Source organism: Talpa occidentalis, unplaced genomic scaffold, assembly GCF_014898055.3.
Source record: "Talpa occidentalis isolate TD23 unplaced genomic scaffold, MPIMG_talOcc4v2.1 talOcc4.6, whole genome shotgun sequence".
In the NCBI taxonomy this organism is placed as follows: domain Eukaryota; kingdom Metazoa; phylum Chordata; class Mammalia; order Eulipotyphla; family Talpidae; genus Talpa; species Talpa occidentalis.
The window spans coordinates 44,690,179-44,716,162 of NW_023604972.1; the positions used below are offsets into that span (position 1 = coordinate 44,690,179).

Consider the following 25,984-nt stretch of genomic DNA (forward strand, 5'->3'; position numbering starts at 1 on the left):
TTGCATTTTTTCTTACTATATTGTAAGATTTTAAAATTTCTCTGTAAAATATACAGAAAAGTTTTAGCGGTATGTGTACGTGTGAAATAAATGCAATCGTGAGTGACATGGAAAGATTTTTCCAATGGAGGGGAGAGAGATGTACCACTGGGGGCTTCAGTGAGCACCGGGAATTCCAGGAGGAGAATTTACATTCAGAAATGTTGAAGTGAAAAATCCTCCCAGTTCAGGATTTTGAAGTTAAGCTGGGAAGAACACATTTTTACACCTGAAAGAATTCTTTGCTCAAAACCTCTTTTGGACGTGGCGAGTCTCCTAAAGGATGGGATAATTTGTGCTACAGAAGCTTCACTTTCCTGAGTCCACTCCAGGCATTTAAAATTTAACTGATATGTTTGGCATGATGAGGGCCACAGAGAACTTGGATAAGACTAGTGCCACCATAAACCATAACACGACCCCTGAAGGAAGATACGTTTATCTGGAAGCATTCCTGCAGGGAGGAGCTCCCTGGGGTTTTACTTTGAAAGGTGGTCTGGAGCACGGAGAGCCATTAATCATCTCTAAGGTATGTTTCTTTTTCCAATATTGTCTATATTCAAATTGCTCTTTCAGCTTTTGTCAGGTCCATCAAAATGCAAAAATAATGCTGAGAAGTGCCTGAATATTGCTTACTTTGCTATTTTATATCTTTTTGACTATTTGGGGATATTGGGTATAGCTTGGTGTTTGAAAGAAAAATGCGTCTGGTCATTTACTCTGAAATCCTTGGAAAAAATGTGTTTGTTTGATGGATAATCTCCTTTATTTAATGAATGAAATAGGATAAAAAAACAGCTACCACATGATCATTTCAGTTTATAAGTCAGATTAAAGATTAACCACATAGTTAAGGTGGTGATAATTAAATGTATGTAGTTCTCTATTTGGCGATGGTTAGATCTTTTCCCCTTCTATTGCAAATATCTAGCATTCTGAAATATTTTAGAATTTGTAATTCTAGATAATTGATTTCATAATTACTATTTATTGCTTTTGACACATTCAGCAAGGAGATTGAACCAATTTTTTTTTTTGGTATAATTCAAAGCAAAACACCATTTCTTTTTATGTACATATCTAAATCAAATCTTAAACCTCAGTCATCCTGCAACTGCCTCAACTCTTCTTTAGTCTTGGGGCGGATATGTATAGCCAGTGAATTAATATATATTATGTATTAGTTTAGTATTTCTGCTTTTCTCTGGAACTCCAGACATAAAGATTACAGAGATTTCTTTAAAATTTCAGAATATTAAGTCTAAAACAATAGCATATGAATGTTTTCATACCTATACATTACTCAAGAAATTGAGAGGAACCTTTTTTTCAGTTTGAGGGTGGGAAAGGGAAAACTGCATTTTATCTGAGCTCTGTTACCTATTTAAAGTTAGTTTTCATAAATCCCCAAATATGTGTTTTGAAAGAGACTGAAATGATTCTTACTATGGATGAGCAAGTGGGAATTGGTGTCTAGCAATAGTCAATATTACAGGGAACCAATGTAAATGATGGGGCTTTTCCTTATTTTTGCCAAGAAAACAAGATAAGTGTATCAGTTAAAATGACTTCCAGCTAGAGGTAAGAAACAGATTTCTATTGGCCTAAGTAAAGTGAGGTTGTTTTCCTCATATTACAAGAAGCTTAGGGATAGCTGTCTAGACAAGGAGCAGCAGTTCAATAATATCAGCAAGGACTTCATTTATTTCTCTACTGTCATTCTTATGATGTCTTCATGGTTGCATGATAGAGGCCATGTCTCCTGCATCGCATCTTCATTCCGGGCAGGATTGTGACTTTTTACATGGAAAAATACATTCTTCCTATCAGATTTGCTTATATGCCATTGATCAGAACTGTGCTACATACCTATCCATAGACCAGTTAATGGCCAGGGGAATGAGATTACCATGACTAGTTTAGACCAGCCAGGATTTCTAGCCTGTGTTCTTGCAATAGCAATCGATCCTTACCCAATGTCAAGGAATCTCTGCCCACTCTTTGAACACATTAGAGTTCTGTTCTCAGGAATAAGGAGGGAATGGGTGCTGGGTTGGTAACAGAATATCTATCAGAAATATAAATATTAGCTCTGCATTTTAAAACATAGTTGTACATTCAATCCACCTTTAATGATAAGATCTTATATCCATACACTAGAACATGATTTCCTGTCAGATAGGCCTAATCCTAACCACTAATTAGCCACTCCTATAAGACTTTTTCCTGCAAAATGGGGGTATATTGGCACATAGAAGGACGCTCAGAAAAAATCTTAGCAAAGATTGAGTATTGCTTTTGATTATTCTAGCTGACATGTATTAGAATACAAATTCTTATACAATACAAATAGCAATAGCTTGAACAATATTGGAGTTTATATTTCTCTCATATAACAGTCTAAGCATAAGTCAGATTGAAAGATGGTTGCATGGTGTCAGGGACCCAAGTCTCTTCTATTTCCTTGCTGCCCTCCCTGAGGTGAGCCCATCTGAATGATTCCCGATAATTTGCCGCATTTGCCTTCCAGTCAATGAGAAGTGGAAAAAGGAGAAAGAGGTAGTCACCTTCTTTTAAGGACACAATCTGGTACAATCCTCTCCATCAATATGGCAGTCACCAGTCACATGTGGCTCTTTCTGTATCAATTAGAATGAAATAAAATTTAAAATGTTCCCTCATTTGCAATAACCACATTTTAGGTGCCACATTGCTTCAAACTTCTTGAACAATTCTCCCCATCTCGGTTTGGCAAACATCTCTTGATCCAAGTCCCATTTCTTCTTCTTTCCACAGTTTTCCTGATTTCATCAGGCCAAGATAGGTATCTCTCTTCTATATTCCCATAACATGCACTTATTATATTACATTATATTTTTAAACTTATGGTGATTGTTTTCTCAGAAATTTGTAAGTCTTTTTAGGGCAGAGCTATTTCCTTTCATTTTTACTGCATTTAACTCTGAGCCCAGGTACATAAATATTTGTTGAGGAATTGAAAAGCATAGCATACATCTTATTTTGCGTTTCCAGGATCTAACAGCATGCCTGGCGCAGAGTAGGTACTCACTAACTTCTATTGAATCGATGAGCAAAGACAAAGTTGAGAAGGGGGCAGTTTAAGCTGGGAGATAGAGTCCCAGAGATGCCCAGGACCATCTTCAGAGATGGAGTGTGTATTAGTTTCTCATTGCTGCTGTAACAAATTGCCACAAACTTAGTGGTTTAAAACAAATGTGTTATCTTAGAGGTCTGTAGTTCAGAAATCTAACAGATCTCACTGTGCTAAATTCCAGGTGTCAGCAAAGTTGTGGTCCTTTCTAGATACTCTACGGAAAATCTATTTCCTTGCCCTTTCGGGCTTCTAGAGGCCACCCACACTCCCTGGCTCATGAACCCCTCCCTTTACGAAACCAGCAACAGCAGGTTAAGTTCTTGAACCCCTGCCTCCCACTTCCACTTTGAAGTATTCTTGAGATTATATTGAGTCCACAAGGATAATCTCCCTATTTTAAGATCATCTGATTAACCACTTCAGTTCTAGCTGCAACCTTGATTCACTTTTATCATAAAGCCTAATATTTTCACAGGTTCAAGGGATTAGAATGTGAATATCTTTGGTAAGGGAGGGCATTATTTTGCCTACCACATGGCATTTGTGCATTGATGAGAGTGTATGTAATTAAGACAGTACCTGGGATGAGACTAAAGTGAAATTTAGCGGTTGATCATTTGTATCGCAGATCTTCTTTCTTGGGCCATGAAAAAGTGCACTTTATCTTCTAGACTGCTACCCAAATGTTTACTATTCTCCTAATGTAGGGTGATCCCCACTGTAGGGAAATGGCAGGGATAATACACATCGAGTCATACATATGAAAGGCACGTACACTTATTCAAAGCGGTTATAAGCCTCCAGGTATGGATGACAATATAATGGACGAAGTATCATTTTTCTTTAAGTACAAATGAGGCAGGACAATGTATAGGGAAAAAGGAACTACAAAAGGGTGGCCTTAAAAGAAATCATTTTCGAATTGCTTTCTTTGGGATTTAATGTCCTTGAAAAGGGAAGGTGGGGTTGAGCAGAGGGCCTCTATAATCTGTGTACTTCAAAAAGAAAGGGTAACTTTTTTTAAATAGCAATTCTATGTGGAAGCTCAAGTAATTCAATAGTTCAGGAAGTTGGCAGCCTGATTTTATTATGACTCACTAGGTATTGTGGCTGAGAAAAGCAGTTCCACCTGCATTGGGGATGCACCTGCCCTGGGGTTAACAAATCAAGTAGTGAGTTAACAACAGAAAAAAATTGCTGGCACTTACCTAGTGCTCCTATGCGCCAGGCTTGGGTCCAAAAAATCACATGAGTGGGTCATTTAATTTCCACAACTTTGTGAGGTGATAGTCTCATTTTACACTGGAGAAATGGAGACAAAGAATTTGAGTGACTTTCTGAAACTCTCCTAGCTAGCAAATAACAGAGTTGGAATTTGAAAGCAGGCATTCTGGTTCCCCAAAGTCCATGTCCTTAACACACCATGCTATTCAACCATAAATGCCTACCACATATTTGGCTCTGTATACATTCCAGAGTTATTACCTGGATAAAACATTGGGCTGATCTTTTTCTCTATGTTTTTAAGTTTATTAGAGAAACACAATTTAAAAATCAGTCCTATGAGGTCCCGTAAACTAGGTATGCTGTTCAAGCACCTCCTTTAAGTAATTAAAGAGCAGGGCCACTTAACAGTTCTCACTAAATATCTTTGTGGTGTCTTCATCTGGAGAGTCACCTTTTTGTCCACTGCAAACACGGGCTTCTGAATTTAAGGTTAAGCCAATGTCTCAATCTCTTACTTTTTTTTTATAAAGGTTTATTTATTTATGCTTACAAGAACAGGGGTATAGGCCAGAGGTGAGGGAGGTGAGAGGATTCACCAGAGACAGTGAGAAACAGAACAGGCACATCTATCAAAGCACACTGCTGAGGGGAGCAGTGGGCGAGTTAGGAGAGGTCTGCTGCGCCATGTGGGTCACCTTCCTGGCCGGCCGGGGAATTGAACTCTTGCTGTGGTGGCTGTGGATAGGTTCATAGTGCTGCGTCTTAACCCCTTTCACCACCAGGGAGACCCAATCTCTTATTTTTCTTATGTCATCAACCCTTAGAACACATATTTCTGATCCCTACTCTTCTGGGAGGTATCTATGCTTTAGCTGTGCTCTCTTCTGTGCCATCTCATGCATGTCTTCTTGTTTCCATCTTCTGCACCTTCATCCCTCCTTATTTGAAATTCCTTCTATGTATAACAGTGTTATCCTCTTCCTGTCAGTCTAAATCACCATCTTTCTTTAGGCCTTCTCTACCAAGACTTAGATCACTAACCCTACCCCAGTCCCACCTTCCCATTCTTTGTGTAACAGGATGTATTTGCTATGTGAAGTCAGAAAGTCACTCAAACACATGTGCCCAGGCTTCCTGTTGGCCATCACTACCCAGATTTTATAATAGAGTCTTTCTACCATTAGTGATATGATCTAATCCCTGAGTCCTCTTTATATTTCCTTCTTTGGAGATAGAGAAACATCCACAACATCCCAATAAACCTGCCATTTTGAAATGAAATGAATAGCTTTACTGGATCTATACATAGTCCTTAGATTAGGAAATTATGTGTTTGGAACATAATGGAAATGTCTGGATGACCATGTTGAAAATGTACTCATTTCTCGATTTTCTACATTCATCTGTCCAAAATTTGCACTTTTCAGCCTTGTAGCTTCCTTGGTGTCTCTCGATTTCTCTTAGCCCATTTCTTCTGCACTTAAACAAGGTTTATTTTTACAAATTCTTCAGCTATGGTCCCTCAGTTCATTTTGAAATTGATTATAGGCAGTCCCTCAAGACTTTGGACTGTTTGGCTTAATTCACCCCCAAAGTCATGTTTTTTGTTGTTGTTTATGTCTCATTCCAAGTGCCAAGCTAGATCAGCTTGTTATTGACATTTTAAAATAAACAATTCTTTCTGAGTTTCTCACCTTATTTTACCTTTCTTGCCTTCTCCTTTTGCTAGGAAAAGCATCCTTTGCCTTTTATACAAAGGTAGCCTCATCTCTGTGTTGTCCTTAAACTAATTTGGTTGTTCCCTCATTGTTCCATCCACCTCTACCCTTCATTTGCTTTAATTCTTTAATCTCCCCAGCATACCTATTCATGCCACCTTCTAAAACAGGTAGTTGTTTGCATGTGGCATTCTGCCAATAAATTGTAATCTCTTTAAAAATCAAATGAGTTTGGCTTTGTTGTATCCTGCATCTCCCAGCAAAATACTTTTTATTTCACACACACAAGAGTTCAATAAATGCTCATAAATGACTTACAGAATTTTAAAGCTATAAATAATTTAACAATCATCTAATCCAATTTCTTCAACAGTCAGAAAACCGAGACACAATAAAATTCATTTATTTGCCAAGATGGTTTCTGCCTTAGCAAATTATGTATGTATATTTGAGCAAGTGTCTGTGTATGTGTGTGTATGTGTGTGTGTGTGTGTATGTATGTATGTGTGTGTAAAACAAGTAGTTTAGTTGCTTTCTGGTTGTGCCATTCAGACTTTTTAATGAACGCTCATCCCCTATTAAGCTGTACCCCTACACGCAAAGGACCTTTCCATTTCCCATCCCTCCATTCTTTACTTACTGTCCCCCACCATGCTTAAACTATGCACAACACTGATGAACATGGAAATGTGTTAATGAATGGGGAAGATAAATGAATATTTAAAAGGATTTTCTTAAATATCTTTGTGAGAAAGATGTTGAAGCTAATATGCAAATACAATACTGGAAAAACCTGTTTAAAAAAAATAAGGCAAGTTGGTTGAGTTTGACTCTCAATGATGTTGCATATATTGAATGTTTGGTAAATATCTTTTGAATTAGGCTGGGGGGAAAAAAAGGAATGTTATGATTTCTTTAAAACATTTTAAAAATTACCTAAACTTGGCTTTAAGTGTTATGTTTTCAGACAGAAGCTAAACATGTGATCTTATTAATATTTTTAGATATAACTTTTATTCGTATGGCATGCTGAGGTGGTGTGCCAAATGGATCTTAGCATTAATAAGATCTTTGCTTTCATTTAAACGAATAGGGGGCCTCCCTGGTGGCGCAAGGGGTTAATGTATTCACAGCTGAGTTTGATCCCCGGCCAGGGAGCTACCCACATGGCGCAGCAGATCTCTCCTGACTTGCCTGCTGCTCCCCTCAGCAGTGTATTTCAGTCAGTCTGCCTGTTTTGTTCCCCACTCTATCTCTGGTGAATGCTTTTACTACCACCCTCAACCTCTGGCCTATACCCCAATCTTGTATGCATAAATAAATAAATCTTTTAAAAAATAAAATAAGTTCCCAAGGCAATGCCTCCTACACAATTCAAGAAATATTTATGCCTCATTTTAGTGAACCTGTGATGGGAACGAAGACAAAGAGAGACTTCCTCTCAATCTTGGAAAAGTGTAACCTCAGAGGACATTTTGGGTCTTAACTAACAAATAGACAATTTCTTCCATATCTTCCCTTTGATGTGCTTCCAAGCAGCGAGCATCTAGATCCAAAGAGCAGCAGAGTGGGTGCCCCCCACTGCCCGGGTCCATCCCGGGGTCCATCCACATCCATTTCTCACACTCTGACATCCCTGCACTTCTCAATGAAGCAAAATGAGCAAAGATTCTTTGCTCCATGTAAGCACTGTTTCTCATTCTCTTTTAATGACTTTTCCCAAGAAAGCTACCTTGTGTCTCCCAAGGTGTAGAGTGAAGTCACAGTTCTTGCCTGCTTCACAGGAGGACTTCCCACTTGGTAGGCTCAAATGCAGAACATTCTATCCTGGGCCTCTGAGCCTGAATTTGCTCTTATGTCAACTGCATTTTTTCATTCCTCAGCTATTCACACATCTATTCATTATATCTCTTCCCCATTTTGAGCTGCATTTTATCTTAACAGATTTATGAGATTTACCTAACATCTTTGTTTTCTGATGCCCTCTGGTAAGTTTGCATTACTTTAGGGTTTTAATTTCTGTGTTATTGTTGGGGAGGGAAAGAAAGTTCTCCCTTCTCTAAGTTCTTCTTGGGCTTATCATATAGTCAAATTAACAACACACAGATGAATAGGAGAAAAATGCCTTTTCATTGCATACTTATGAGGAATCTACATGTATGTGGAATCTGATTCTGGTAAGGGAAATATGATTACACATCTTGAGCTAATGAATGGAGCTTCAAAGGCAGAGGATGGGAAGAGGGAGACTCATAGGATGAAGACCAGATTCTCTGCAGTTAGATGTTTCTGTAAATAGGATTCTTCAATAGAAAGGTTATTTCTGGTTTAAAAAAGAATGCAATCCTGGAGAATATCTCCCTTTTTCATTCTCCTAGGAAATTAAGAAGTGATAAAAGTTTCTCATGATCCCAAATGAACTGCACTGACATCAGCTCAAAATAATCCACATGCCAAAGCAACATTCTTGGAAAGACCCCTCTGGACAGCTTGCGTGTGTGTGTCCTGATGGGGAGAGCTAGCCTCTGTTGTTTTTCCTTTTAATTTTAGGCAAGTTGGTACAGTGTAGAGTAACATACTTCCCAGTCAAATATTGAGCTTGGAGTGAAAATAAGTTAAGTTTTATAAGTATGGTATAAGCAAATTTATACCATGGTTCTTACTGGCTCTGTAATCTTCTGGAAGTAACCTAGCTTCCCTGAACCTCAGTTTCCTTGTCTTTAAAAATAAAACACTTTCATTAGATGGAGTTGTTACAAGTAACTGGTGTATTAAACTATACAACAGTGCTTTGAAATGACAGAAAAATAATCTAGAGTTTGGTTATGATATGATGATATGGACTAGTGGCAGAATAGGAGGGACCAAACAGAATTTATCATTCATATAACAAAGATGGCTGATTTTCTATAATATGGCCAACAGATACTGCCTCTCAGTGAAATGTTGGACAAATAATTCCCTGTCTTCATGGAACTTACATTCCAGTAGGATAAGGTTGGCAATTAATATGTTTCTACATGACAATTTCAGGTTTGGTAAATGTTTTTAAGAAAAATATTCCAAAATGATGGGTTGCTGAGGGGTAGTGTCTATGGATTGGATATTTGAAGAATTGGGTTTACTTTAAATAGGGTGATTAGGGCCTCCCCGGTGGCGCAGCAGTTGAGCGCTGGGTTGCGAAGCTGCCCGAAGCCTCCATGGCACCAGTTCAATCCCTGGCTGCTTTCCAGCCTCCGGAGGAGGGACCCACATGGCGCACAGACCTCTCCTGCCACCCGCTGCTCCCCTCAGCAGTGTACTTCAGTCCTTCTGCCTGCTCTGCTCCCCGCTCTGTCTCTGGTGAATTCTCTCACCCTCCCACGCTTCTGACTGTACCCAGTGCTTGTATAAATAAATAAATAAATCTTTTAAAAAAATTTAAAAAATAAATAGGGTGATTAAAGAAAATTTTCCAATAAGATGCTATCTGAGTTAAAACCTGATGGTTGAGAAATAAGAAATCAGTTAAGCAAAGAGATTTGTAAGTTAGGCTGAGGCAGGAATTTTCTGGAATATTCCAGAAGCAAAAAGAAAGTCAGTGTTATTGAAGCTTAATAGTGTCTAAATCTATTCAGGCTACTACAACAAAATACATAGACAAAGTTGACTCATAAATTGCATAAATTTATTACTCATAGTTCTGGAGGCTGGGGAAAGTCCAACATTAAGGCATGAACAGATTCAGTGGCTGGTGAGGACCTAATTCTGGTGGATAGATGGTTTCTTCTCCCTGTGTGCTCATATGGCAAAAGGGATAAGGGAGATCCTGAGGTAGGTCTCTAAGAACAAATCTCATTCGTTGGGGTTCCACCATGACTTGTTCACCTTCCAGCAGCTTTCTCCTAATAATGTCATTATATAGAAGAATAGGTATTAACCTGTGAATTTGGGGAGACACTCAATTTCTGTATATAAGCAAGAAAGACATGAGATATGGAAATGAAAAGACAGGCAGGGGTCAGGTCCTATATGACTTTGTAGATTTCAGAATGGACCTTGGACTGGATATAAACATAGGGCAGATCTACTGAAATACACTGCTGAGGGGAGTAGCGGGTGAGATGGGAGTGGTCTGCTGTGCCATGTGTATCTGCTCCCTGGCCAGGGATCAAACTCCTGCTGCAGTGGCTGCCAATAACTTCATAGTGCTGAGACTTAACCTCTTGCACCACCAGGGAGACCCCTTAATGACATCTTCAACATACCTTCATCATGACTTGAAACATCAACTTTGAAAATTAAATTGGACAGTCCACATCTTCTCAGACTCTGCTTCTTCCTACCTCTTACTTCAGCAAGATTCGCGCTTTTTTTTTTTTTTTAAAGATTGATTTATTTATACAAGCACTGGGTACAGTCAGAAGCGCGGGAGGGTGAGAGAATTCACCAGAGCGGGGAAGAACAGGCAGACTGACGAAGTACACTGCTGTGGGGAACAGTGGGCAGCAGGTGGGGTCTGCATGCCATGTGGGACCCTCGCCGGGTGGCCAGGGTTCAAACCGATGCTGCAGAGGCTGCAGGCAGCTTCGCAGCCCAGTGCTCAACCGCTGGGCCACCGGGGAGGCCTACTCTCTGTTGTTTTCTAACGGAGACCTTGTTTCATCTTCAGGCATTCACTCACCTTGTCTTTGTTTTTCTGTCATGGCCTTGTCTCCTCAATTGACTTAAATTCTCCCTTTCCATCCAGTCTACACTCTACGGCTGATACATTCCATCACATGGATAGACCACAATAAGAGTTTAACCTTAAAATCAAAATTTTCATGAATTTTGACGGTTGTCTTTATAAGAGAAGGCAAAATGAAGAAGGAAGAACTACATGGTAGAAAAAAGGAAATAGATACCTAATAACAGTGTTGCTATATGTTCCCAGTGTGGGTCAGGCTTTGCAGTAGATTTATTTTGTAGAAAGATTTGTTTTTGTAGAGGAGAAAAGAGATGTTTCATAAATGTAGGAGCCAGGATTGAAAGTTAACTTACTTCATGAGCTCCCTAACACATTTAGTCAACTCGTTGTTTACTGAATGCCTAAAATATGAGAGCAGTGGGGAAACAGTAACAAACAAGGTCCCTGCATCCAAAGAGTATTGGTTCCTGTAGAAACTGACCAGTTGCTGCCACACCCACATTCCCTCCCCTTTTACTTTTGCACACATTCTCATGACTTCCAACTGTCAGCACCTGTGTTTCTTTGCTTAAGGACTTTCATTTGCCATCAGGTAAATGGCTCTGAGAGCAAGCTTCAAGGGCTGTTGGAGGGGTGGATGAGCAGCCCAGCTCTCATGCCTTAGGTGGGAGAGCTCAGGGTGTTTTCTGATGGCTCTGAGTTGCCCCAGCAGAAGTAAGCTGCCTTTGTACCTGGTTTGGTAATAATAATGCACGTACATGGGCTGTCTTGCTTTCCCTTACCTCCTCTCCCTTTCCTTTACTTCCCAGATAAACTACTTGCTTTATAATTTTGTCTCAGACTGTTTCTGGGGAAACCCAAACCAAATAACCACTATTTAGGGAGTGCTCACTGAGTGAAAGGCAGAACGAAAGGTCTAATGTACATCTGTTTCCAAAGTCTGTGATCTTTCTACTCCGCTATGCAATTCAAGCAGGAGGGCCCTCATAGTATCCTAGACTCCAGTGATTTCTCGAGCTGAGAAAGGGAGAGATTAATTTCTAGATGCAAAATCTTGCAATAGTCTTTCTCCCCTTCCACCCTCTCATGGCAGGGGTTGATGAACCACATTGCTTTCATCGCCATTTCTCTCTTTCTGTATCAATCAGGCACCAAGAGATGTCAGCCTCTCCTCTGAAGGAGAATCCAGTCTCTCTTTGTCCTATCGGTTCTTCTATTAGGTTCTATAGGTGTATGGTTAGGGAAAACGTGGCCCCTATGAGCAGAATGGACTAAACAAAATAACTGATTCTTTTGGTGGGTCTCTGAAAATACTTTCTTTTCTAGCATTTTATTTATCTTGCTTCTTTTCTTTCTCAAAACATATTATAAACATAAGAAAAGCAGACAATATATTATTTTTCAGTCTAGAATATTTGACAGTATAACATGTGGCTATGAAATCTGGCATCTAAGCAAGCAATAAAATAGAACTTCCAACCCATCTGAACCCCAAAATAACAGAGTAACGTTTCAACACTAAATGCAGTTTCCTTGCATAATTTGTATCACTGCCAAATTCAATACAAGAAGCTTCTTTTCTTTTGGAGCTGTTTACCCATAATGCAAATATTCTTTGACCCACTCTATTGTGCTTTCCTTGTTTTTTTTTGCTTGAGTTCACTGAAGACTGCCAAACAGTAGCTTCATGTGACAGCTGTTAGTTTGCCTTAAACTTCAACTTAGTGTTGAATAGATGGACTAATGAATAGATTTTTATGTAATATAATTCAGATTGTCAGTATATGAAATTGGCAGTTCAAGAGAAATTAAATATGCTCTTTTCTAAATTTTAATTTGAACCATAATGATGCTAATGACATCATTTTTTTCAGTTAAAGCAGTTTTGTAGTAGTCTGAACTCTGACTAATAGAACAATAAACATTTACTGTATTAAAAAAAGGAAAGTAAGGAAGATAAGTATTTGTTTGTCTTAGTGGGAATTAACAAGTTTTTTAAAAAATGTATTTGTGGGGCCTCCCCAGTGGTGCAGCAGGTTAAGTGCCGCACTGTGAAGCCGTCCACAGCCGCTGAGTCGTAGGTTCAATTCCCGGCCGGCCAGGGAGCTACCCACGTGGTGCAGCAGACCTCTCCTGCCTTGCCCACTGCTCCCCTCAGCAGTGTATTTCAGTCTGCCTGTTCTGCTCCTTGCTCTGTCTGGTGAATCCTCTCATCCTCTCGTGCCTCTGGCCTGTACCTCAGTTCTTGTAAAAAAAATTATTTGTGTATTTGTGGGCATATGGTGGGTAATTTCATAACAATAAGGGCATCTTGGCAAGGCAGTGTTCATTTTAATCTCATGGCATTGATTACTGAACACAGTCATGCCTACTCTAGCTCCGGGAGCCTGTGGAAAAGAAAGAAGACTCAGAAAATTTTACAGAAGAAAATCATCTCCAATCTCTCAGGGAGGGAAAAAGACATATTCCTCTTAGTCAAAAATACTTAACTATGCTTATACTGTCATTTCATGGAGATTAAAAATAAACCTCTCCATAAAATGATGGTGGGAATCTAAGATGGTGTAGCCACTTTGGAAAAAGGTGACAGTTTCTTAAAATGTTAAAAATAAGTTATCACATCACCCAACAGTTGTGCTCCTATGTATATACCTGGGAGAAATGAAAACATATGTCTATTCAAAGACATACTCAAATGGTTGTAGTCCTATTGCTCATAATAACCACAAGCTGGGGGCCTCCCCGGTGGTGCAGCGGTAGAGCGCTGGGTTACAAAGCTGCCCGCGGCCTCTGCGGTGCCAGTTCAATCCCCGGCTGCTCCCCGGCCACTGGAGGAGGGTCCCACATGGCGCGCAGACCTCTCCTGCCGCCCGCTGCTCCCCTCAGCAGTATACTTCGGTCCTTCTGCCTGCTCTGCTCTCCGCTCTGGCTCTGGTGAATTCTCTCACCCTCCCGCGCTTCTGACTGTGCCCAGTGCATGTATAAACAAAACAAACAAACAAATAAATAAATAAAAACATGCCTCTATTTAAAAAAAAAATAAATAACCACAAGCTGGAAAAAAATCTAAATTCTCATCAACTGGGTAAAGAAAATTTGGTATCACCTTTAATAAGAACTGAGTACTGATTTCATGTCACCGTATGGGTGAAACTCAAAAATATTATACTTGGTTAAAGAAGCCAGACACACACACACCCCTACCCCACATATTATATAATTCCATTTATATGAGAGCCACAAGAGGCAAACTTATAGAGATAGAAAGGGTATTAACAGTTGCCTAAGGCTAGCCATGGAAATGAAGAGTGATCACCTTGGGGTACAAAGTTTCTTTCTGAGATGATGGAGATGTTCTGAAAGTAGATCAGAGTGATGACTGCCTAATGCTATAACTGCCTTAAAAATCATTGAGGTGTAGGGCCTCCCCCGGTGGTAAGGCGGTTGAGCGCAGTGCTGTGAGATTGTCTGCAGCCTCTGCAGTGCTGGTTCAATACACCCGCCGGCCTCAGAGCAACCCACATGGCGAGCAGACCTCTCCTGTCTTGCCTGTTGCTCCCCTCAGCAGTGTATTTCGTCAGTCTGCCTGTTCTGTTTCCCACTCTGTCTCTGGTGAGAGACACCCTCCTGCACATCTGGCCTATACCCCAGTTCTTGTATAAATAAATAAATCTTTGAAAAAATAAAATAAAAATAATTGAGGTGTAAAGAAAAAACCACCTTCATTCTGAGAATAAAAACTAGAAAAACAAGAGTAAGAAAACAAATAAGATTCTCAAAGTAGATTATAACTTGCAATGTTAAGCATTCAGTGTTGACATAATTAACTGAAATTTAAAGTAGAGGAAGATCACCAAAATGAAATCCCAAAAAACATTGCAGAGTCCTAATTATTTAAGGAGTTAGGAAAATCTAAAGGTTGTTTATAAGACAATTAGGAGCTTAAATCTTTATGGTTAATTCAGTCTACATTTTGTGTACCATATGCCTTTGGAGAAATTAAGATTCAATGTCCTGCAAAAACGGAACTATTCAAAATATAGAAGTTTTGGCTAAATGGTTAAGGATAGAAGTTCATTCTTCAATGGAGTTTGAGTTCGCAAAGGCATTTAACATTGTAATTAAAAAAAAAAAAACAATGATGTGGTAGAAGAGCAAGAGTGCTGGCAATTCAAGTTTGAGAAATTTTTTGTTCTTTGAAATTGTGGTAATTCAGAGATACTCCACCACGTTAGGAGTTATAAAGGTGAATAATTGTTAAACTAGTTAGATTATGAAGAAGGCAAGGAGCATTTCAGAGTAAGAGGTGGGAAGCACTTTACGAGGACCTTCACTCAGTGAAGCCAGGTGTTAGCATGGGCCTGAGGGCAGAGCCTCTTGACCTCTGTGGTTGCTCTCCTGCCCTGGTCTCTGTCCTGGCTGCCCACTCTACTTCTACTGAGGAAACCTGACATGTGGGAGAAGAGGGGGCGAAGGGGAGAAGGAATCTCTCAAGCATCCACAAAATCCCTTGCCATCCTCCATTCAGAACCTGCTCACCTAACTCTATCAGATCCAAGGGATATAAAGTGAATGTTTGCATGCTTGCATGCAAATGTGTAGTGGTTGTTTCTTCATAGAAAGAGATGGTGGTTACCTGTGCAGCAATTTAATCATTAGTGACAAGCTATTTTCTCTATTATTTTATAGCCCTCATATACACTAGACCTAATCCAAAGTGTGATCTTGAATAGTATAAATCACATTTTCCTATGACAACTGACTTTCTCTAAAGGTTTATAATTGACATACAAAAAAGAGGATGTTAGTGATGCAAATCACTGATTAAAAGGAAGTGTGGTAATGAGCACAGGATTGAGACTTGTGAAAAATAAAAATTGCTTGCCATTTTATTCTGGGAAAATAAATCCTCCCCAAAGTAAATGTTTAAAATAGTTTGTAGTAGAGTGACTAGAGAAATAGTCAATAAGTGACTGGATAGATTAAAAAAATAAACTGTCTCCCCTTTAGAAAAACAATACTAAGGAAAAAATAATGGGGGAGGTACCAATTTTTAATAAGAAGAAATTAAAATTCCCTAGAGATTAACTTAGTAAAATATAAGGTGCTTTTTGACTAAAAAATTTTTTGAGGGACAAGCAGAAGACCTGGCCAACTAGAAGAACATAATATATATTGGCATGGGAAGACTAAATATTATCAGGATTTTAGTTCTTCTCAAAATAATCTATCAAGTTCCAAAAATTCCCCAAAGTATATTTTGGTGGAATAATGTAAAAACTTAGCCAATTTAAAAAAATACATATGTAAAAATGAGTGAAGAATTTCTTTTGATAAATATTAATAATTATTACAAAGCCATAGTAATGAAAAACAATGGTTTTCCAAGGGAAGTAGGAATAATATGTTCACAAAGAGACTGTTCAAGAATGTTGTAGTTTGTTTTCAGAATGATCCCAAACTGGAAACAATCCAAGTGTCTGACAAAGAGAAATGGGAAAAGAAATTGTGGTGCATTCACACAATGGACACGGCTCAGTCATAAAAAGGAATAAATTACTGGAACATGGAATAACACGGGTAAACTGCAAAAACATTCTGCTGAGTGAAAGAAGGTGGAACACAACAAAGCACAAACTGAATTATTCCACTTATCTGAATTTTTAGAACATTGGCGAAGGAAATTAGAACAGTGGTTGCCTTGCTGTGAGGGGCGGTGAGGGTAGCTGGGGACTGATTGAGGCACACACAGAACATCTCTCCGGGACATGAAATCGTTGTATATCTTCATAGTGATAGGTACTATCTGGATATATGCTTTCATCAAAACCAATTGAGTTGTACGTTTAAGACCTGTGTATTTTACTTCAGATAAATTACACCTTAAATAAATTGTAAGGCAGAAACAAATTCACAAATGGCACCATGGAATGAAATAGGAAATTTAGGTATGAATCCACTTTGTAATAAGAATTAGTATATGATGAAAGAGGAATTTTTTTTTTTTTGAGGTAACATTGGCTTACAACACTGAATATGATTTAGGGGAATAAGTTTACTCTTCCTCAGATATATGTTACCACACCAGGTCCCCTTGGACCTCCTACCCCCTTTGTTCCCTGTATCATGCCCCTCACCCCCAGGCTAGTAGCCTCAATTTTTCAGTTATATCTCCAGGTTTTGTTTTGGTTTAGTTGGTCAAGTTCCTTCACTTCGTTTCTCTCTAGTCTACATACAAGTGAAATCGTACTATATTTGTCTTTCTCCTTCTGATTTGTTTCATTTAACACAATTCCCACCATTTCCATCCAGATTGTCACAAATGGCAAGAATTCATCTTATTTTTTTTTTTTTTGTAGCTGAGTAGTATTCATTCTTGTATATATATCATATCACTCCTCTGTCACTGGGTGCTTAGGTTGTTTCCATAACTTGACTACTGTAAATAGAGCTCCAGTGAAGTCATATATCTCTTTTAATTGGTGTTTTTGCATTCTTTGGGCATATACCTAGGTGTGAAATTGCTGGGTCATATGGTATATCTGTTTTCAGATATACCTCCATACTGTTTTCTGTAGGGGCTGGACCAATCTACATTCTCAGCGATGGTATACAAGGGTTCCTTTTCCTCTTGGTATACAAGGGATCCCTAAAATAGGAATTTTAAAATAGCAGGAGTGGTGAGAGGATTATTTAATTATAATATAGGGGCCAGGAAAAATAAAAGCTGAATCCACTTCAATCCTAACACCAAAATAAGACCAGATGAATTAAAGATTTATCAGTAACAGTGAAAAATATATATATTTCTGTATTATTTGAATTCTTTTATCAAGCACACTTTTCAAATTATTTTTAAACATTTTTATTATGGTCTGATATACACAGTATAAAATTTATCATTTAAATCATTTAAAATGTGTTAAGTATATTCACATTATTGTGCAATCTTCACCACTATCCATCTCCAGAATATTTTCATCTTCCCAAACTTGTACCCTTTAAATGACTCTGAATTCTCTTCTCCCCTCATCCTTGGCCACCTCTTTCTACAATTCTTCTTTTTGTCTTTGTAAATTTGACTGTTCAAGGTATATAAGTGGAATCATAGCATATGTTCATCTGTGACTGACTTATTTCACTTAGCATAATATACTTAAGGTCCATTCATGTTGTATAGGATGTGTTCAATTTACTTCCTTTCAAGGCTGAGTAATATTCCACTGTACCTTGTTCATTCATCTGTTGATGGACATAGGATTGTCTGACTTTTGGCTATTGTGAATAATACTATTATGAGCACAGTATAAAAATATCATTGGGAACCTTCTGTTTTAGTTTGCTTGGACTGTTATAGAAAATACTGTTTTCTCACAGTTCTTGGAGACTAGAAGCCTAAGATCAAGATTCTGCCTGTTTGGTTTCTGGTGAGAACTCTCTTCCTAGATTAGAGACAGGAATGGGGTAGCATACAAGTTAAAAGGAACCTCTTCTTATAAAGATACTAATCCTATTGGACTTGGCTCCTACCCTTATAACCTCACTTAACCTTAATTATTTCCTTATTCCAAACAGGAATGTTTGGGCCACACATTCACTCTGTTACACCTTTCTCTGATTTTTTTGGATATATATGGAGAAATGGAATTGCTGTCTCAACATGGTAATTCTATGTTTAATTGTTTGAAGAATTACTGCATTGTTTTCCACACTGGCTGAACCAGTGTACTTGAGTGTATACTCAAGAATTCCAATTTCTCCACATCCTTGCCAAGACTTGTTATTTTCCTTTTTATCTTTCTCAATAATAGCTATTCTAATGGGTGTACAGTGGTATTTGATTTTAATTGCATTTCTCTAATGATTATTGATCTTGAGTATCTTTTCATGTGCTTATTGGCCATCTGTATATTATCTTTTGAAAAATGTCTATTCAAATCCTTTGTACATTTTAATTTGGTTTATTGTTTTGTTTAATTGTTTATAGATTATGGATATTATTCTATTATCAGATATATAATTTGCAAATATTTCCTTTTATTCTTTGGGATGCAGTTTTACTCTTGATAGTTTCCTTTGAAGCCTAAAAGTTATTTATTTCAATGAAACACACTACTTGTTTTGTTTCCTGCATTTCTGGCATCATATAAAAAAGACCACTTAATGTCATGAGGTTTTCCTTTGTATTTTCTTTTAAGAGTTTTGTGGTTTTAACTCTTACATTTAGGTCTTTAATCCATTTTGAATTAATTTTTGCATATGATGTAAATTAAGAGTCAAACTGCATTCTTTTGCGTGTGGATATCCAGTTCCCCCATTACTATATATTGAAAAGTCTTTTGGTCAACAGAATTGTTTTCTTAATTTCCTTTGCAGTTTGTTTATTCTTGATACATATAAACACAATTAATCTCTGTGTTTTGATTTTATATCCTGCAGCTTCAATGAATTTGTTGATTAGTTCTAATCGTGTGTGTGTAAACTTTTCAATTTTCTATATATAAGAGCAAATTATTTGCAAACAGATAATTTTACTTTTGCCTTTTCAATTTGTATGCCTTTTGTTTCCTTCTGTTGCCTAATTGCTGTGGCAATATTTGTGCCACCTGGAGGAAGGGAAGCATGATAGTCAAAGGTACAAATTGTAAGAGAAAGAAAAGGGTTACTACCTTAAAAATTGAAAATATCAATTCGACAAGTTGATAGCAAAGGCTCCATAGACAAAATGATATGATAAATAGGGATTAGATTCTTATCATAAAAGAGCACTTATATATAAATAAGAAAAAAAAACACCACACAAATGCTAAATTGTCAAAGTACATGACGGTGCAATTCACAAATGAAGAGTGATAAGGAATGAGTCAAGAGATCTCTAAGAAAGGTGTTATTCTCCCTTGTAATTACAGGAAAAAAACTTGAAGTGAGATAAAATTTTGAATTAAAATATTTTATACCTTATTTAAAATCTATAAAACTGGCAAAGATATGAATGTTATCATGTACTTGGTGATAGTAATTTCACACATTTTGCATTGAAGTACAAATGGTTCAGTCTTTTTTTAGATGGCACCAAGTATTAACTCTTAAAAATGTGCGTTCTCAACCATTATATACCTCTACAGTTATCTTAAAGAAATAATTCTGCAAGATTTCTGTATAGTAACATTGGCAATAGGTTCTTGGAAACTGCAACTTTAAACAATGTATTCCAAAATCAGTTTTTCCATACGCTATTTGACATAACAAGAATTAAGTTCCTACAACCATAGCCAAATTCCTAAATAAAGACCTAAAACACTTCTAACATTAAATAATCATTTGTATTCATTCATTCATTCATTCATTGTCCAACCTGCTTATTCCAGTCTACACTCTGAAGTTATGGGAGCCTATCCTGGCAGCCCAGCATAAAAGAGGGGACCAAAACCTGAACAGGACAGGGCGCCCTTTCATCACAGAACCTCTTTTCATCACAGGATGCACTCACACACCCATCCACACTTAACCAGGGAGAATTTAGATATGCCAATGAACCTGATGTGCACATCTTTGTGATGTGGGAGGAAACTGGCATACACAGAGAAAAACCACATAGATAATGGCCTTGTTATAACAAAAAGGACTTTGAATGAAAAGTTATTGAAGGACCTGTTATACATGGATGTTCACTGATACAGTACATAAAAGAGCAAAAAGTTGTAAAGAATCTAATTGTCTAACAACTATGGAGGCACTAAAAATAATGATATAGTGTCTATGTGCATGTATATACATATGTGTCTATATAGTTATACATAGTATATATACATAGTGTGTATATGCAGATATATATACACAAATATGTGTATATGATCTATATGTATGGAAAGATATGTTTATATTTTTGATTGTGAAGTATATTATAAATAACATATCTAGTACAATCCTGATTTTATTTACCTATATGTTTTTGACAAAATGTGGAAGAATACATATTTATGTATTAAAAATAATTGATAGAATGAAGCTTGACCACTACCTCACACCATACACAAAAATCAACTCAAAATGGATTAAAGAACTAGACATAAGGCCTGAAACCATAAAATATATAGAAGGAAATATAGGCGAAACACTACGTGATTTGCACATCAAAGACATCTTTACAGACACATCACCCAAAGCAGTGATAGTGAAGGTAAAGATAAACAGCTGGGACTACATCAAATTAAAGAGCTTCTGCACAGCAAAAGAGACAATAACAAAAACAAAGAGAAACCCCACCAACTGGGAGAACATTTTTGCACCCAACACTAATGATAAAGGACTGATCACAAAAATCTGCAAAGAGCTGATGAGACTCAACAACAACAAAGAAAATAATCCAGTCCAAAAATGGGCAGAAGAGCTAAAAAGAAACTTCTCTGAAGAGGAAATGCAAATGGCCAACAGGCATATGAAAAAATGTTCAACATCACTTGTCATCAGGGAAATGCAAATCAAAACTACCATGAGATACCATCTTACACCAGTGAGAATGGCACATATTAAAAAAACTAGCAACAACAAATGCTGGCGAGGGTGTAGAGAAAAAGGAACTCTTCTGCACTGTTGGTGGGAGTGCAAACTGGTCCAACCACTGTGGAGAGCTGTGTGGAGATTTCTGGACCTACTAAACATAGAGCTTCCATATGATCCAGCAATTCCACTCCTAGGTATTTACCCAAAGGACACAGAAACATCAATTCCAAAGAACACCTGCACCCCTATGTTTATAGCAGCACTGTTTACAATAGCTAAGCTTTGGAAACAACCCAAATGCCCAAAAATAGATGACTGGATCAAGAAGATGTGGTACATATATACCATGGAATATTACTCAGCATTCAAAAAAGATAAACACATGCAATTTGCAGCAACATGGATGGCGCTGGAAGGGATCATGCTCAGCGAAATAAGCCAAAAAGAAAAAGAAAAATACCAGATGGTCTCACTCATAGCAGGAATCTAGAAAACTTAAATAAGGGACCAGGAAAATGAATAACTATAAGAAAGTGAAAATCAAAATCAACAAAAAACTATGAACCAGAGACACTTTTAGGGGTGCGGGGGCGGGAGGGGAGGGATTGGGGTCAGAATGGGGAGGCTGCAATTGTATGGGGAATATAAAAATAAAATTTATTATTTAAAAAAAATAAAAAATAGATTCTTTGGTATTTGCAAAAAATAAATAAATAAATAATTGATAAAAAACAACTTGATTTAAAAAATGGGTAGAGGATCTGAATAGACTCTTCAACAAAGAAGACACAGAGATGATTAAAAGGCACATGGGAAAATGCCCATATTTTTATTAGAGAAATTCACATCAAAGCAACAATGACAGATAACTTGTGAGAAAGACTGTTGTTGCCAACAGGAACTTTGTTGCCGCTTTGCATTGGGAACATGAATAGAAACACAACAGTCATGGAGCAGGTTTGCAAGGCACTACTCTGCTATTTGAGCTGAAATTCTTGTGCCATTTATTGAAATCATACAGGCTAGTAAAAGCTGATCATGCAACAATGGTATAAGGAATAGGGTCTGGAGGCTGGGATAGGAATGGGGGACAAAGTTTTGCTAGGCACAGGGAAGAGGACGACGTGACCGTATGTCAAGAGACATTTGCGTCAGCAAAGTGTGATGTTATCACAGGCAGAGTTATACTGAGACCGCCACAGAGATAGTCACCTAATCAGATCAATAGCAGCCTAGGCGTCCTGGGCCTGCCTGGTGATACGGGCTATACTCTGTAGGTAGTCAAGGAATGTTCTGCTGTGATTTGTACATAGCAAAAGCTCACAGTTGCCCATGAGTGGCCAGCTCATAAGAACCCACAACTATTGTCTAAACTAGAGTTTTGGAGAGAACGTAGAGAGAAGAGACTCCTTAGACACTATTGGTGGGAAGGTCAATTGGTGTGGCCACTATGAAAAGCAGTATGGATATTCCCCCCAAAATGAAAAATATAAGTTCCATAAAATCCAGTTTTCCCATTTCTGGGTATTTATCCCAGAATACAAATACCCTAATTAGAAGAGATTTCTGTACCCCCATGTTTATTGTAGTAATACTTTTAATAGCCAAGAACTGGAAACAACCAGAGTTTCCACTGATGGTCTAATGGCTAAAAAAGAATTGGCATGTATACACAGTGGAATAATACTCAACTATAAGAAAGGATGAAATCTGACTATTTGCAACAACATGGATGGACTTAAAGGGAATTAAGCTTAGTGAAATAAGCCAGACAGAGAAAGACAAACATCATATAATTTCACTCATATAGGTATATATAGACTAAATAAACAGATGAACTAAATAAAACAACAATAAACTTTTTGGACTATAACACCAGTTAGTGGTTATCAGAAGAGGAGGATAGAGCAATGAGTTAATCAGGAAAAAGGAGACAATGGTGTGGTGAAGGATGGATTTGGACTTTTAGGGGTGACCATAATGTAGTAATACACAAGCCGATTCTCAATAAAGAACACCTGAAACTTCCATAACACTATAATAGAATGTTATTTCATTACAAAGAAAATAATTGTCTAGGTAGTGGGATTTTAAGTGATTTATATTTTCTTATTTTTCTAAAGTTTCTATAATGAGCATATAACACTGTTGTAGTAATGGGTTTAAGAACTGGGGTGAGTTTTTATTGTGGTAAAATATACAACACATAATAATGAGCAATTTTAGCATTTTTAAGTGCACAATTTAGCTGCATTAAGTGCATTCATATTATTGTGCAACCATCACCAGTACCCATCTCCAGAACTTCTGTACCCATTAAGCAATAACTTCCTATTACTCCCCAAAATCAGTGATGACTTTTTAAAAAATTTTTTATTTGGCATGTAATATTACATTAGCAATATTACAGTAACAATAGTTCATTATCTTTATGTATTGCAAAATGATTCTAGTTAAATAATAAGTCTAGTTAAATAAGTCTAGTTAAAGTCCATCACCATACATATTTACAATTTTTTGATGATTTTTTAAAATTAGGAAAATTCTATATTCAATCATATTTATCCATTCTTTTCCTTTCTCAATTACACATACACTTTTTAAAAGGCATCATTTTAGTGAGCTGTAATTCACATAACATACAATTATCCTATCACACATACACTTTTGAAGCACTGTAACCCTCTTATTGGTTTTTAATTGTGGGCCTTTTAACTGTGCATGAAATATGAGTCAGAGGTGAATGCTTTTGAGTTTCTTTGGGAGAAATTAATAGAGGAATAATTATAAGTGAATTATACTTGACAGAAACCCCAGTCTTGTGTTCGGCAAAGAGCACTGGGTAACTTCAAAAACCGTTTCAAACTGGTTTTACATCCAGCTCCCTTCAGAAAGTTGAGTTAGCCTCAAGAGAAGGAATCCATTAGTGGGTCAACAGCAGGAGAGGGAGGGGGGACAGAAGGGCCTAGAGCTGCAGCGCTTCATTTGGTAGTTTAAAATTGGCTTTTATTCTCTTATTCCCACTACTTCCATAGAATCCTCAAAGAATAGAGACGTTTTCTCCTGCACATTTGATTATAATAACACGCCAAGATCTCTTTGACTGTAACCGGTGAGGAAAAGAATCATCCGTGAACACGAAACTGGGTAAAATAGTAACATAATCTCTGGTGTATGGTTTGAATCCTATTAATTATAATCCTGTAGAATTGTACAGTGAGAATGCTTTGGAGTTTTTAAAGCTGGATTTTTCAAAGACTACATTCCTCATTAAACCTTCCCCATTAAGGCATGCTTGAATGATGCTACACAGATGAATAGTTGAGATTTTTTTCCACTCTTGTCATAGTCAGAACACAAAGGATTCTTCCGCTTGCCAAAGTTCCCCCAGCCTAGACTTAGCCACTGTGACAGCGGTTCAGCAGGGAGCTTTTTATGCAGGCTTCCATGTGCGGGCAGCCCTCATTCACCACACACGACCAAGCTGTAGCAGCCTATGGAGAAAAAAATCAATGGAGGAAAATCCCACACAGCCAGACGTGGTGTCATGGATCTATCTACCTTTTCCTCTCACTGATGCTGAGTCATGATGCAGTCTAGACTGAGGCACAGAAAACTGTAGAATTCTTCTTAACTGTGCATCTCAACGCTGTGGCTGAAGCAAGGTCACAATTGAGTAAAGGCAAATGTTAGTACTGGAGCTGACATCACTTCTCTAAGCAGCAGCAAGAGTATCCTGAAAGAGTGGGCACCCTTCGGCGGACAGCAAATGTATCTCCTAGTGGCCTTGCCACCTGGCTCCTCTGTCAGTCTCTCCAAGTCTCAATTCTTCCGTCAAGTATGGATACTGCCTTCCCTTTCTCATTCACAAGGTTCTTGTGAGAATCAAATGTTTGTTACGATATCAAGGAATGATTCTTTTTCATTATTATTAGAATTTTTGTATTTGAATGCAGAAGTTGTATGCCAAAAATTGCTTCTGGATTAGGTGTGTAAGAACTTCAGTCATTACCAAAATAGACAACTTGTTAATATTAATTGTACAATGAAAAGCGTTGAGGGCTATATAAGTTTAAAAGTGGCTTTACCTTTGGTAAAAGATATAAAATGCTGCTTCCATTGTCCTTCAATTCAGTAAAAATAGCTTATACATGAATGGACATATACACAGGTGTTCTTTCCTTTATGTAAAATCTTGTCTAGCATAGAGACTAAGAGCACAAACCCTACTCTCATGATTTCTGGGCTCAAATCTGAGCTCTGTTACTTGCTAACAGTGTGCCTTGGGCAAGTTATTTAACCACTATTTCCCCATTTATAAAATTGGGATAAAAGGTAATAATTATTTCATAAGATCATTGTGGGTTGTTAATAAGTTAATAGAAATAAAACTCTTACAACAATGGTTAACACATAATATTAGTATATCTAGTTAATTGAAAGAGTTTTGAGGAAGGAAAGAAAAGGACGTTAAATAAAACCTTCTCCCTCTCAGCCCTCCAAACAAATCGAGACAGAAGAGAATCATTAAGAGGGAGAAAGACAGTGGGGAAGGTAAGAACCCAAGTGGAGAAAGATGCACAAACACACCAAAACAGATAAAGACACAACAACCTTCACCCTTTTTTTGTGATCTTATGTCTCTCACCATTGAAGGTTTTAATAGCCATATTGCATCTTTACACCACAGGCTGTGTATGAGCTTGCTTGGGT

General features: G+C 37.7%; 1 protein-coding gene across 1 annotated transcript in view; it reads left to right on the forward strand.

Annotated features, from left to right (window-relative positions):
- The first annotated feature begins 236 nt into the window (after positions 1 to 236).
- The window catches only part of SHROOM3 (shroom family member 3), a 310,763-nt gene continuing 285,015 nt past the window's right edge, over positions 237 to 25,984 (forward strand). Inside the window, 1 exon segment of the mRNA XM_054688359.1 lies at positions 237 to 568. Coding sequence (XP_054544334.1) covers positions 392 to 568 — 177 coding nt within the window. The 5' untranslated portion in view covers positions 237 to 391.